Source organism: Cyprinodon tularosa, unplaced genomic scaffold, assembly GCF_016077235.1.
Source record: "Cyprinodon tularosa strain WSP-4 unplaced genomic scaffold, ASM1607723v1 ctg352, whole genome shotgun sequence".
Taxonomy (NCBI): Eukaryota; Metazoa; Chordata; class Actinopteri; order Cyprinodontiformes; family Cyprinodontidae; genus Cyprinodon; species Cyprinodon tularosa.
Window position 1 is genome coordinate 761,259 of NW_024039066.1, and position 12,884 is coordinate 774,142.

At 53.9% G+C, this 12,884-nt stretch overlaps 1 protein-coding gene and 1 long non-coding RNA gene across 2 annotated transcripts; one reads left to right on the plus strand and one right to left on the minus strand.

Moving 5' to 3' along the window:
- Positions 1–27: 27 nt before the first annotated feature.
- Positions 28–2,934, minus strand: LOC119789963. The gene is made up of 2 exons (XR_005281665.1): positions 2,363–2,934; positions 28–616 (listed from the first exon to the last, which is right to left on the minus strand). It is a non-coding gene; the product is annotated as an uncharacterized LOC119789963 (long non-coding RNA).
- Positions 2,207–12,552, plus strand: LOC119789961 (myc-associated zinc finger protein). Its single transcript, XM_038295221.1, has 8 exons — positions 2,207–2,980; positions 3,046–3,196; positions 3,269–3,639; positions 3,773–4,029; positions 4,097–4,160; positions 5,347–5,518; positions 5,757–6,127; positions 11,128–12,552. Exons 1-7 carry the CDS (start codon positions 2,945–2,947, stop codon positions 6,065–6,067), a joined length of 1,362 nt encoding a protein of 453 aa, XP_038151149.1. The 5' UTR covers positions 2,207–2,944; the 3' UTR covers positions 6,068–6,127; positions 11,128–12,552.
- Positions 12,553–12,884: the final 332 nt, after the last annotated feature.

The window sequence follows — 12,884 nt, forward strand, 5'->3', positions numbered from 1 at the left end:
TCTACTGATGCTCTGAAACAGCCAGTCTGAGTCAAACTGATGAATTTATCTTTATTTTAAAAGTCTTAAACTAATAATGAGAACTTCATCATTGTTTGATCCTGTAGCGCACAGATTGAGACCGGTCTAACTAGGGAGTACCAATATGGCGGCCGGCTTTACTCCGCCCTGGCAGTGAGTAGGATCAGTGGTGCAGCTTCCTGTAGCAGAAGTTCTCCACTAGAGGGAGACAATCAGAACCAGATCTTGCTTTTCATGCATCATTCATGGGATCTAATCTGTCTTTAAATCGGATAACCTTCCTGAGGAGCTTCAGCAGCAGTACGCTCGTCTCAGATACCAGATTTATAGTCCCCGCCCTGCAGAGATAGTCTGAGCTTAAATTACAGCCTAACCCATTTGCACAGTTAGATAAAAACCCATGCAGTTGGTCTCGCAATGAATCCTGGGATATTGGAGGCTGCGGAGGATACCGCGGCGTCATCGGCCACATGACAAGGAGTCTTCCAATCCGAACGGACCTCAGTGCCGCGCTATGATGTCATCGTCCTACGGCTGTTCAGAGGACGCAGCTGCTGGGTCCCAAACTCCGCCTTTCTTGGTTCTGGTCCAACATCTGTCGATTTAATTCAATCATTGAACTTTATTGATCTCAGATTGATTAACATGATGCAACATTTTACTGAAATAACAAAGTCGGTTTAATTAACTTTATTCTGTGCAGATTAATAATTCTAATAATAATTGAACTTCCATCTAGCCCCTCCCCTCGGGGAGCAGAGGGCTGCCATGGTGGGGTTAGGGTCTGGCTCAGGGACCCAGAGTGGCAGTCTGTGGGAGTGGGGCTGGAACTCAGGAGCTCTGGATTCATAGCTCTATGCTCTAACCACTAGGCAGTTTCTATAGGTACGGTTCTATACGTTCTAGATCTGTTGAGGAGCGGCTTTCAGATCAGATACGATGAAGAAGATCAAACTGGGAGGATCTCCAGTCTGAGCTGTACTGGTTCCAGGCTCTGACCCAGAACCTTCTACTGGGCCTACTGGGAGGTTCTGGGTTCATCATCACACACCTGATCTACACACTCTATATCTGGGTGAAAGGAAATAAAAATAGATCTGTCAATTAAATTAATCCCCATGGTAACAAGTCACTTATCAGTTCCTTCCTTCCTTCCTTCCTTCCTTCCTTCCTTCCTTCCTTCCTTCCTTCCTTCCTTCCTTCCTTCCTTCCTTCCTCCTTCCTTCCTTCCTTCCTTCCTCCCACCTTCCTTCCTTCCTCCCCCCTCCTTCGTCCCATCTTCCTTCCTTCCTTCCTCCCACCTTCCTTCCTTCCCTCTTCCACCCTCCCTCCCGCTTCCTTCCGCCCATCTTCATTCCTTCCTTCCTTCCTTCCATACTCCTTCCTTCCTTCCTCCCATCTTCCTTCCTCCCCCCTCCTTCCTCCCATTTTCCTTCCTTCCCTCTTCCTTCCTTCCTTCCTCCCATCTTCCTTCCTTCCTCCCTGCCTCCTTCCTTCCTACCTTCCTTCCCTCTTCCACCCTCCCTTCCCCTTCCTTCCGCCCATCTTCCTTCCTCCCATACTCCTTCCTTCCTCCCATCTTACTTCCTTCCTTCCTCCCATACTCCTCCCTTCCTTCCTCCCTCCCTTCCTTCCTTCCTTCCTCCCATCTTCCTTCCTTCCTCCCCCCTCCTTCCTGCCATCTTCCTTCCTTCCTTCCATCTTCCTTCCTCCCATCTTCCTTCCTTCCTTCCTCCCACCTTCCTTCCTTCCTCCCTGCCTCCTTCCTTCCTTCCTTCCCTCTTCCACCCTCCCTCCCCCTTCCTTCCGCCCATCTTCCTTCCTCCCATACTCCTTCCTTCCTTCCTCCCATACTCCTCCCTTTCTTCCTCCCATACTCCTTCCTTCCTTCCTCCCCCTCCTTCCTCCCACCTTCCTTCCTTCCTCCCTGCCTCCTTCCTTCCCTCTTCCACCCTCCTTCCCCCTTCCTTCCTACCTCCCATCTTCCTTCCTTCCTCCCACCTCCTTCCTTCCTTCCTTCCTCCCATACTCCTCCCTTCCTTCCTCCCATACTCCTTCCTTCCTTCCTCCCCCTCCTTCCTCCCACCTTCCTTCCTTCCTCCCTGCCTCCTTCCTTCCCTCTTCCACCCTCCTTCCCCCTTCCTTCCTCCCTCCCATCTTCCTTCCTTCCTTCCTCCCACCTTCCTTCCTTCCTTCCTCCTTCCTTCCTTCCTTCCTTCCTTCCTTCCTTGCAGATGAACCAGATCCTTAAATTCTGGTTTTTCTGAATGGAGTTCTGCGGCGCGCGGTCAGACGCAGACGTCACGCTCCATCCAGCTGTTGCACCTGCGCGAATCGTTACCTTTAAGATGCTGGAGGGATAAAGCCTCGAACCGGACTCCGCTTCATCCAGAGGTTCGGTCGGACCGGTTCGGACCGAACGGCCGCAGCTCGGTTCTGTTCCGGACTGAGGACGGAGCGCCGGCCCGCTGCAGCCTCTGAATGTCGGAGGAGACCCACGGCACGAGACGGGGCCCACGCAGAGGGAGCACGAGCCCAACCCTTTCCCTTTAAAGAGCCGACAGAGGGGGGGCGGGGGGTGAGATCAAAGAGGAGAGGGAGGAGGGGGGAGAAACCGGAGAGGGAGGGGCCGGCAGGGGGAGACCCGAGGAGGCGAGGAAGAGCAGGAAACACCGAGGCCTGGATCCTGCAGCGGAGGCCTTCTGGAGATCCGGACCGAACCAGACCGGAAGATCTGCGGATCAGAACCGGTTCGGCTGCTCCTCCGAACCCTGCTTACGTCACAGATTCCAGTCCGTAGCTGTTTGTGTTAAAAAGCACGATGGTCACTACTGGGCCATAAGGGACCACCGAACCGAACCGAACCGGGTCACCTCAGCTGAAGTTCATCAGTAGACCAGCCACCCCCCCCCCCCCCCCCAGCATGGACACCTCATGGAGCAACTTCCTCTTCCAGGAGGTAATCTGGGGGGGGGGTTATTGCTGTTAAACAGCTGCAGATTATTAATCCAGATGTTTTCACAGGCCACGCCCACTCAGGGCCAGCCAGAGGCGGCGCTGCAGGCCGAGCTGCTGCCAGAACTGACCGGATCCACCCAGAGTCCTCCAGCAGAGCACATGGGGACGCCCCCGTCCACCGTGGACACGGCCGCCCTGAGCGAGGAGCCGCTGCCAGGTGAGGTTCCTCTGTGAGCTTCTGGAGGCTCCTCCTTCTAGACTAACGCGACGTTGATGTTTCTGCCGTCAGTCAAGCCGCTCTCCAAACCCAACCGCCCCGCCCACATCTGCTCCACCTGCAACAAGGAGTTCAAGAACAGCTACAACCTGCGGCGGCATCAGTCCGTCCACACCGGCATCAAGATGAAGGACCGGGCGGCGCGGGAGAAGGAGGACGGGGTCAAGGTGGGGCGGCTGGAGAAGCAGACCATCCCCCTGTCTCTGCTGCAGCTCACGCTGCCCCCTCAGCCTCTGCCCGCCGCCCCGGACCCCCTGCCCCAGCCTCTGGCCAACCAGGACCCTGAACCCGTCTCTGTGTCCATCGCCCCGGCGACCGTTACCATGGCTGCCCCTCCTCAGCCCATCCAGGCTGCCATCGTGGTGATGGGCTCCATGGAGCAGGTGGGTTTGCAGTTCTTCAGGTTTGGACCCCGATTCTGAACCCAGACCCGGTTTCCTTTGGGCTCTTACTGGTTTTAGTTGAATGGAACCAGTAAGAAACCATGAAGGAACTTTCCTTTGCTCTGCTGCACAGAATCCCAATCCCAACCCCGCTCCCAGCGCCACCCATGTGAGGAAGAACCACGCCTGCGAGGCCTGCGGGAAGGCCTTCAGAGACGTCTACCACCTGAACCGCCACCGCCTGTCCCACTCCGACGAGAAGCCGTATTCCTGCCCCATCTGCCAGCAGCGATTCAAGAGGAAAGACCGGATGAGCTACCACGTCCGCTCGCACCAAGGCGGCGTGGAGAAGCCCTACATCTGTCCTCACTGCTCCAAGGCCTTCTCCAGGTAGGAGCTCAGCTGGACCGCGGTTCTCCTCTGGAGACCAGACCTTTAATCACCTTCTGCTCGGCAGGCCGGATCACCTTAACAGTCACGTCCGACAGGTGCACTCCACAGAGCGGCCCTTCAAATGCACGGTAAGCATCGGCTCCACTCTGCTTTCCTTAAAAATGCTCAAGTCCTGTTTCACTTCCCTTTCCTCTCAGTGCTGGGATGTTATAATAATAACTTGTGGAGCCTGTGGGAATCGAACCGGGAACCTGGAACCTTCTCAGATCCCAGAACAGACCCGCTGCTAGACTACGGCTAGCTGACAGACCCGCTGCTAGACTACGGCTAGCTAACTGACCCACTGCTAGACTACGGCTAGCTGACAGACCCGCTGCTAGACTACGGCTAGCTGACTGACCCGCTGCTAGACTACGGCTAGCTGACTGACCCGCTGCTAGACTACGGCTAGCTGACTGACCCACTGCTAGACTACTGCTAGCTGACTGACCCGCTGCTAGACTACGGCTAGCTGACAGACCCGCTGCTAGATTACGGCTAGCTGACAGACCCGCTGCTAGACTACGGCTAGCTGACAGACCCGCTGCTAGACTACGGCTAGCTGACAGACCCGCTGCTAGACTACGGCTAGCTAACTGACCCGCTGCTAGACAACAGCTAGCTGACTGACCCGCTGTTAGACTACTGCTAGCTGACTGACCCGCTGCTATACTACGGCTAGCTGACAGACCCGCTGCTAGACTACGGCTAGCTGACAGACCCGCTGCTAGACTACGGCTAGATGACAGACCCGCTGTTAGACTACTGCTAGCTGACAGACCCGCTGCTAGACTACGGCTAGCTGACAGACCCGCTGCTAGACTATGGCTAGCTGACTGACCCGCTGCTAGACTACGGCTAGCTAACTGACCCGCTGTTAGACTACAGCTAGCTGACAGACCCGCTGCTAGACTACAGCTAGCTGACTGACCCGCTGTTAGACTACTGCTAGCTGACTGACCCGCTGCTAGACTACTGCTAGCTGACTGACCCGCTGCTAGACTACTGCTAGCTGACTGACCCGCTGCTAGACTACGGCTAGCTGACAGACCCGCTGCTAGACTACGGCTAGCTGACTGACCCGCTGCTAGACTACGGCTAGCTGACAGAGATGGTAATCTGTAGTTTGTCTTGAACCTCTGGGCTGGTCTGGGTGGATTTTTCAGGAATGACAAAATAAAAGTTTTTTTTTTAATTTAAATTGAAAAATGTTGTTTCTTCATGTGTCTGTTAATGAGTCTGTTTTGCATCTGAAGCCCATCTTCTGATTTTCAGACGTGTACGTCTGCGTTTGCCACACGGGATCGCCTCCGTGCGCACCTGATCCGCCACGAGGAGAAGGTGCCGTGCCACATCTGTGGGAAGCTGCTGTCTGCTGCATACATCACCGACCACATGAGGGTCCACAACCAGTCGCAGCACCACTCCTGCCACCTGTGCAACCGCAGTAAGGCATCACGCCCACGCAGGGCCACCGCCGTGTTAGCGCTGCCTGTGCTTCTCAGCCAATCATGGCCGCCGTTTTTTAACACAGACGCGTTTATTTTCCCTGCAAGAAAATGTCCCCGCCGCTAAAAATAGACACGTTTGATGAGAAGCTTCCAGAAAGTTCCAGATCGAGGCCTCAGACTTCTCTGGACTTCTGGAGGCTCCAGGCTCTGATCTCTTCCCTGCCTGTGTTTCAGGTTTCACCACCCTCACCTACCTGCGCGTCCACGCCCAGAAGCACCACGGCCAGGAGTGGAAGGAGAGCGGTGGGGCCCGAGGGGCCTTCGGTGGGGCGGGGGCCGGGGGCGTGCTGCTCTGCCAGCTCTGCGGGGTCCAATGTAAGACGACTACGCAGCTCCAGGGTCACATGGGCACCCACACCCAGCAGGGGGACCCCGCCCCCAACCAGCCGAGCATGGAGCCCGTGGGCAGCGCCAGCGTTGGTCCAAACACGGTGGGACTGCTGGTCAGTGACTGCTCCGGCATCGGCCCCCCGCCGCACAGTTAGCACGCTCACAGGGAGGGGGCGGGGCTTGGAAGGAGGAAGAGCCAGCAGCAGCCAGGAAAGGTGGGTAAACCTGAGGAGGTAGGGAACATTAGAGAACCTGCAGAGGTAGGGAACATTAGAGAACCTGCAGAGGTAGGGAACCTGCAGAGGTAGGGAACATTAGAGAACCTGCAGAGGTAGGGAACCTGCAGAGGTAGGGAACATTAGAGAACCTGCAGAGGTAGGGAACATTAGAGAACCTGCAGAGGTAGGGAACATCAGGGAACCTGCAGAGGTAGGGAACCTGCAGAGGTAGGGAACATTAGAGAACCTGCAGAGGTAGGGAACCTGCAGAGGTAGGGAACATTAGAGAACCTGCAGAGGTAGGGAACATTAGGGAACCTGCAGAGGTAGGGAACCTGCAGAGGTAGGGAACATTAGGGAACCTGCAGAGGTAGGGAACCTGCAGAGGTAGGGAACATTAGGGAACCTGCAGAGGTAGGGAACCTGCAGAGGTAGGGAACATTAGAGAACCTGCAGAGGTAGGGAACATTAGAGAACCTGCAGAGGTAGGGAACATCAGGGAACCTGCAGAGGTAGGGAACATTAGGGAACCTGCAGAGGTAGGGAACCTGCAGAGGTAGGGAACATAAGGGAACCTGCAGAGGTAGGGAACATTAGAGAACTTGCAGAGGTAGGGAACCTGCAGAGGTAGGAAACTTTAGAGAACCTGCAGAGGTAGGGAACATTAGGGAACCTGCAGAAGTAGGGAACATTAGGGAACCTGCAGAGGTAGGAAACATTAGGGAACCTGCAGAGGTAGGGAACCATAGGGAACCTGCAGAGGTAGGGGACATTAGAGAACTTGCAGAGGTAGGGAACCTACAGAGGTAGGGAAAATTAGAGAACCTGCAGAGGTAGGGAACCTGCAGAGGTAGGAAACATTAGAGAACTTGCAGAGGTAGGGAACATTAGAGAACTTGCAGAGGTAGGGAACATTAGGGAACCTGCAGAGGTAGGGAACATCAGGGAACCTGCAGAGGAGGGGGACATTAGAGAACCTGCAGAGGTGGGAAACATTAGGGAACCTGCAGAGGTAGGGAACCATAGGGAACCTGCAGAGGTAGGGAACCTGTAGAGGTAGGGAAAATCAGGGAACCTGCAGAGGTAGGGAACCATAGGGAACCTGCAGAGGTAGGGAACATTAGAGAACCTGCAGAGGTGGGAAACATTAGGGAACATGCAGAGGTAGGGAACATCAGGGAACCTGCAGAGGTAGGGAGCCATAGGGAACCTGCAGAGGTAGGGAACATTAGAGAACCTGCAGAGGTGGGAAACATTAGGGAACCTGCAGAGGTAGGGAACCTGCAGAGGTAGGGAGCATTAGATAACTTGCAGAGGTAGGGAACCTGCAGAGGAGGGGAACATTAGGGAACATCAGGGACCTGGCAGAGGTAGGGAACATTAGAGAACCTGCAGAGGTAGGAAACATTAGGGAACCTGCAGAGGTAGAGAACCTGCAGAGGTAGGGAACATTAGAGAACCTGCAGAGGAGGGGAACCATAGGGAACCTGCAGAGGTAGGGAACATTAGAGAACCTGCAGAGGTGGGAAACATTAGGGAACCTGCAGAGGTAGGGAACATCAGGGAACCTGCAGAGGTAGGGAACCTGCAGAGGTAGGGAACATTAGAGAACTTGCAGAGGTAGGGAACCTGCAGAAGAGGGGAACATTAGGGAACATCAGGGACCCAGCAGAGGTAGGGAACATTAGAGAACCTGCAGAGGTAGGGAACATTAGGGAACCTGCAGAGGTAAGGAACATAAGAGAATCTGCAGAGGTAGGGAACATTAGAGAACTTGCAGAGGTAGGGAACCTGCAGAGGAGGGGAACATTAGGGAACATCAGGGACCCGGCAGAGGTAGGGAACATTAGAGAACCTGCAGAGATAAGGAACATTAGAGAACCTGCAGAGGTGGGAAAGATTAGGGAACCTGTAGAGGTAGGGAACCTGCAGAGGTAGGGAACATTAGATAACTTGCAGAGGTAGGGAACCTGCAGAGGAGGGGAACATTAGGGAACATCAGGGACCCGGCAGAGGTAGGGAACATTAGAGAACCTGCAGAGGTAGGAAACATTAGTGAACCTGCAGAGGTAGAGAACCTGCAGAGGTAGGGAACATTAGAGAACCTGCAGAGGAGGGGAACCATAGGGAACCTGCAGAGGTAGGGAACATTAGAGAACCTGCAGAGGTGGGAAACATTAGGGAACCTGCAGAGGTAGGGAACATCAGGGAACCTGCAGAGGTAGGGAACCTGCAGAGGTAGGGAACATTAGAGAACTTGCAGAGGTAGGGAACCTGCAGAGGAGGGGAACATTAGGGAACATCAGGGACCCGGCAGAGGTAGGGAACATTAGAGAACCTGCAGAGGTAGGGAACATTAGGGAACCTGCAGAGGTAAGGAACATAAGAGAACCTGCAGAGGTAGGGAACATTAGGGAACCTGCAGAGGTAGGGAACATCAGGGAACCTGCAGAGGTAGGGAACCTGCAGAGGTAGGGAACATTAGAGAACTTGCAGAGGTAGGGAACCTGCAGAGGAGGGGAACATTAGGGAACATCAGGGACCCGGCAGAGGTAGGGAACATTAGAGAACCTGCAGAGGTAGGGAACATCAGGGAACCTGCAGAGGTAGGGAACCTGCAGAGGTAGGGAACATTAGAGAACTTGCAGATGTAGGGAACCTGCAGAGGAGGGGAACATTAGGGAACATCAGGGACCCGGCAGAGGTAGGGAACATTAGAGAACCTGCAGAGGTAGGGAACATTAGGGAACCTGCAGAGGTAAGGAACATTAGAGAACCTGCAGAGGTAGGGAACATTAGGGAACCTGCAGAGGTAGGGAACCTGCAGAGGAGGGGAACATTAGGGAACATCAGGGACCCGGCAGAGGTAGGGAACATTAGAGAACCTGCAGAGGTAGGAAACATTAGGGAACCTGCAGAGGTAGGGAACCTGCAGAGGTAGGGAACATTAGAGAACCTGCAGAGGTAGGGAACATTAGAGAACCTGCAGAGGTAGGGAACATCAGGGAACCTGCAGAGGTAGGGAACCTGCAGAGGTAGGGAACATTAGAGAACTTGCAGAGGTAGGGAACCTGCAGAGGAGGGGAACATTAGGGAACATCAGGGACCCGGCAGAGGTAGGGAACATTAGAGAACCTGCAGAGGTAGGGAACATTAGGGAACCTGCAGAGGTAAGGAACATAAGAGAACCTGCAGAGGTAGGGAACATTAGGGAACCTGCAGAGGTAGGGAACATCAGGGAACCTGCAGAGGTAGGGAAGCTGCAGAGGTAGGGAACATTAGAGAACTTGCAGAGGTAGGGAACCTGCAGAGGAGGGGAACATTAGGGAACATCAGGGACCCGGCAGAGGTAGGGAACATTAGAGAACCTGCAGAGGTAGGGAACATCAGGGAACCTGCAGAGGTAGGGAACCTGCAGAGGTAGGGAACATTAGAGAACTTGCAGAGGTAGGGAACCTGCAGAGGAGGGGAACATTAGGGAACATCAGGGACCCGGCAGAGGTAGGGAACATTAGAGAACCTGCAGAGGTAGGGAACATTAGAGAACCTGCAGAGGTAGGGAACATTAGGGAACCTGCAGAGGTAGGGAACCTGCAGAGGAGGGGAACATTAGGGAACATCAGGGACCCGGCAGAGGTAGGGAACATTAGAGAACCTGCAGAGGTAGGAAACATTAGGGAACCTGCAGAGGTAGGGAACCTGCAGAGGTAGGGAACATTAGAGAACCTGCAGAGGTAGGGAACATTAGAGAACCTGCAGAGGAGGGGAACATTAGGGAACCTGCAGAGGTAGGGAACCATAGGGAACCTGCAGAGGTAGGGAACATTAGAGAACCTGCAGAGGTGGGAAACATTAGGGAACCTGCAGAGGTAGGGAACATCAGGGAACCTGCAGAGGTAGGGAACATTAGAGAACTTGACCTGCAGAGGAGGGGAACATTAGGGAACATCAGGGACCCGGCAGAGGTAGGGAACATTAGAGAACCTGCAGAGGTAGGGAACATTAGGGAACCTGCAGAGGTAAGGAACATTAGAGAACCTGCAGAGGTAGGGAACATTAGGGAACCTACAGAGGTAGGGAACCTGCAGAGGTAGGGAACATTAGAGAACCTGCAGAGGTAGGGAACATCAGGGAACCTGCAGAGGAGGCGGACATTAGAGAACCTGCAGAGGTAGGGAACATCAGGGAACCTGCAGAGGTAGGGAACCTGCAGAGGTAGGGAACATTAGAGAACTTGCAGAGGTAGGGAACCTGCAGAGGAGGGGAACATTAGGGAACATCAGGGACCCGGCAGAGGTAGGGAACATTAGAGAACCTGCAGAGGTAGGGAACATTAGGGAACCTGCAGAGGTAAGGAACATTAGAGAACCTGCAGAGGTAGGGAACATTAGTTAACCTGCAGAGGTAGGGAACCTGCAGAGGTAGGGAACATTAGAGAACCTGCAGAGGTAGGGAACATCAGGGAACCTGTAGAGGTAGGGAACCATAGGGAACCTGCAGAGGTAGGGAACATCAGAGAACCTGCAGAGGTAGGGAACATTAGAGAACCTGCAGAGGTGGGAAACATTAGGGAACCTGCAGAGGTAGGGAACATCAGGGAACCTGCAGAGGTAGGGAACCATAGGAAACCTGCAGAGGTAGGGAACATTAGAGAACCTGCAGAGGTAGGGAACATCAGGGAACCTGCAGAGGTAGGGAACCATAGGAAACCTGCAGAGGTAGGGAACATTAGAGAACCTGCAGAGGTAGGGAACCATAGGGAATCTGCAGAGGTAGGGAACATTAGAGAACTTGCAGAGGTAGGGAACCTGCAGAGGTAGGGAACCTGCAGAGGAGGGGAACATTAGGGAACATCAGGGACCCGGCAGAGGTAGGGAACATTAGAGAACCTGCAGAGGTGCAGGGAACCTCAGAGAAGGTCCAGGCTCACCTACTTCGCTCTGAGCTGATCCAGTAGAACCATGAAGGTCCCTGATGGGTTCCTGCTTTTCTTTCAGGTTCTTCCCAACTATGAACTTGGAGCAGAAGAACGTTTATCTTTTCGTCATGAAGAACCTGATCAACCTGTTAGATTCTGACCGGACCGAACCAGGACTGGTGGCTGATGGCACAAAAAACCTGTTTGTTCCAAAGGTTCTGCTCCCCTGGTTCCCGTTTAGCTCCCATAATGTCACCAGTTTAGCTTCAGCCAGAGCAGATTGGACCTGCTGGTTCTGTTTCTGACCCAGCCATCCTCCATGTTTCAGCGTTGGTTTCTGAAGAACTGATTTATACTGTTTTGGGTTTAAAGTGAAGTAGGTCGCTGCGGATGGTTATGTGGGTCACAGCCTGGGATGGGCTAACTAGTCTTAGAGCTGGTACCCTACTGGACCTGGTACCATTCTAAAGCTGGTAGCGTCCTGGATCTGGTACCATTCTAGAGCTGGTACCGTCCTGGATCCGGTACCGTTCTAGATCTGATAGCGTCCTGGATCCAGTACTGTTCTAGATCTGGCACCGTCCTGGATCCGGTACCGTTCTAGAGCTGGTACCGTCCTGGATCTGGTACTGTTCTAGATCTGGTACCGTCCTGGATCCCTTACTGTTCTAGATCTGGTACCGTCCTGGATCCGGTACTGTTCTAGAGCTGGTACCGTCCTGGATCCGGTACCGTTCTAGACCGTCCTGGATCCGGTACCGTTCTAGAGCTGGTACTGTCCTGGATCCGGTACCGTCCTGGATCTGGTACCGTTCTAGATCTGGTACCGTCCTGGATCCGGTACCGTTCTAGATCTGGTACCGTCCTGGAGCTGGTACCGTCCTGGATCTGGTACCGTTCTAGAGCTGGTACCATCCTGGATCCGATACCGTCCTGGATCTGGTACTGTTCTAAATCTGGTACCGTCCTGGATCCGGTACCGTCCTGGATCTGGTACCGTTCTAGATCTGGTACCGTCCTGGATCCGATACCGTCCTGGATCTGGTACCGTTCTAGAACAGGTACCGTCCTGGATCCGATACCGTCCTGGATCTGGTACCGTTCTAGATCTGTTACCGTCCTGGATCTGGTACCGTTCTAGATCTGGTACCGTCCTGGATCCGGTACCGTCCTGGATCCGGTACCATTCTGGAGCTGGTACCGTCCTGGATCTGGTACCGTTCTAGAGCTGGTACCGTCCTGGATCAGATACCGTCCTGGATCTGGTACTGTTCTAGAGCTGGTACCGTCCTGGATTTGGTACCGTTCTAGATCTGGTACCGTCCACTCCCAGCCTGCCTTCATTGGACCATCCTGATGGACCGGGTTGGGCCTCCATGTGCAGAACCTTTTTCTCTGGTTTATTGTAAAGACTGATTGTATTTGGTTCTGGTACATCAGGTGTTTGTTCTCCTCTGTGCTCCGTTCTCATCCTAGATCATCATTAAACAGACTGAAAGGCAAACCTCTGGTTCTGTTCAGTTCCATCTGTCCATCCAGAGTCTCCTCCAGAGGGTATCGGGTTCTTCAAAATGTTCCCAGAAAGGAAGGGATGTCCTGCTCCTCCAGAGAGTCCTGGTTCTGTTCTGAGGCCAGTGGGGTGGTTCTGTAGAGCCTCTCAAAGCCGGTTCTGGTTTAGCTGTGATCCAAACCTCAGAACCAGAGGTGAGGTATGGGTCAGCTGGTTCTTCTCTAGAAACTTCTGCTTTGATTCCACTGGTCCATCTCACCATGAAACCGGATCATCCAGAAGCTGAACCAGGAATGAACCTAGAGAAGTCCACCGCCTCCCCGATT

Excerpts from the sequence above, each read along its gene's own strand:
- LOC119789961 (XM_038295221.1), top strand. The coding sequence starts at position 2,945 with ATGGACACCTCATGGAGCAACTTCCTCTTCCAGGAG. Across the intron at positions 3,197-3,268 it reads GAGCGAGGAGCCGCTGCCAG|TCAAGCCGCTCTCCAAACCC; the intron begins GTGAGGTTCCTC and ends TTCTGCCGTCAG. Across the intron at positions 5,519-5,756 it reads CTGCCACCTGTGCAACCGCA|GTTTCACCACCCTCACCTAC; the intron begins GTAAGGCATCAC and ends CCTGTGTTTCAG.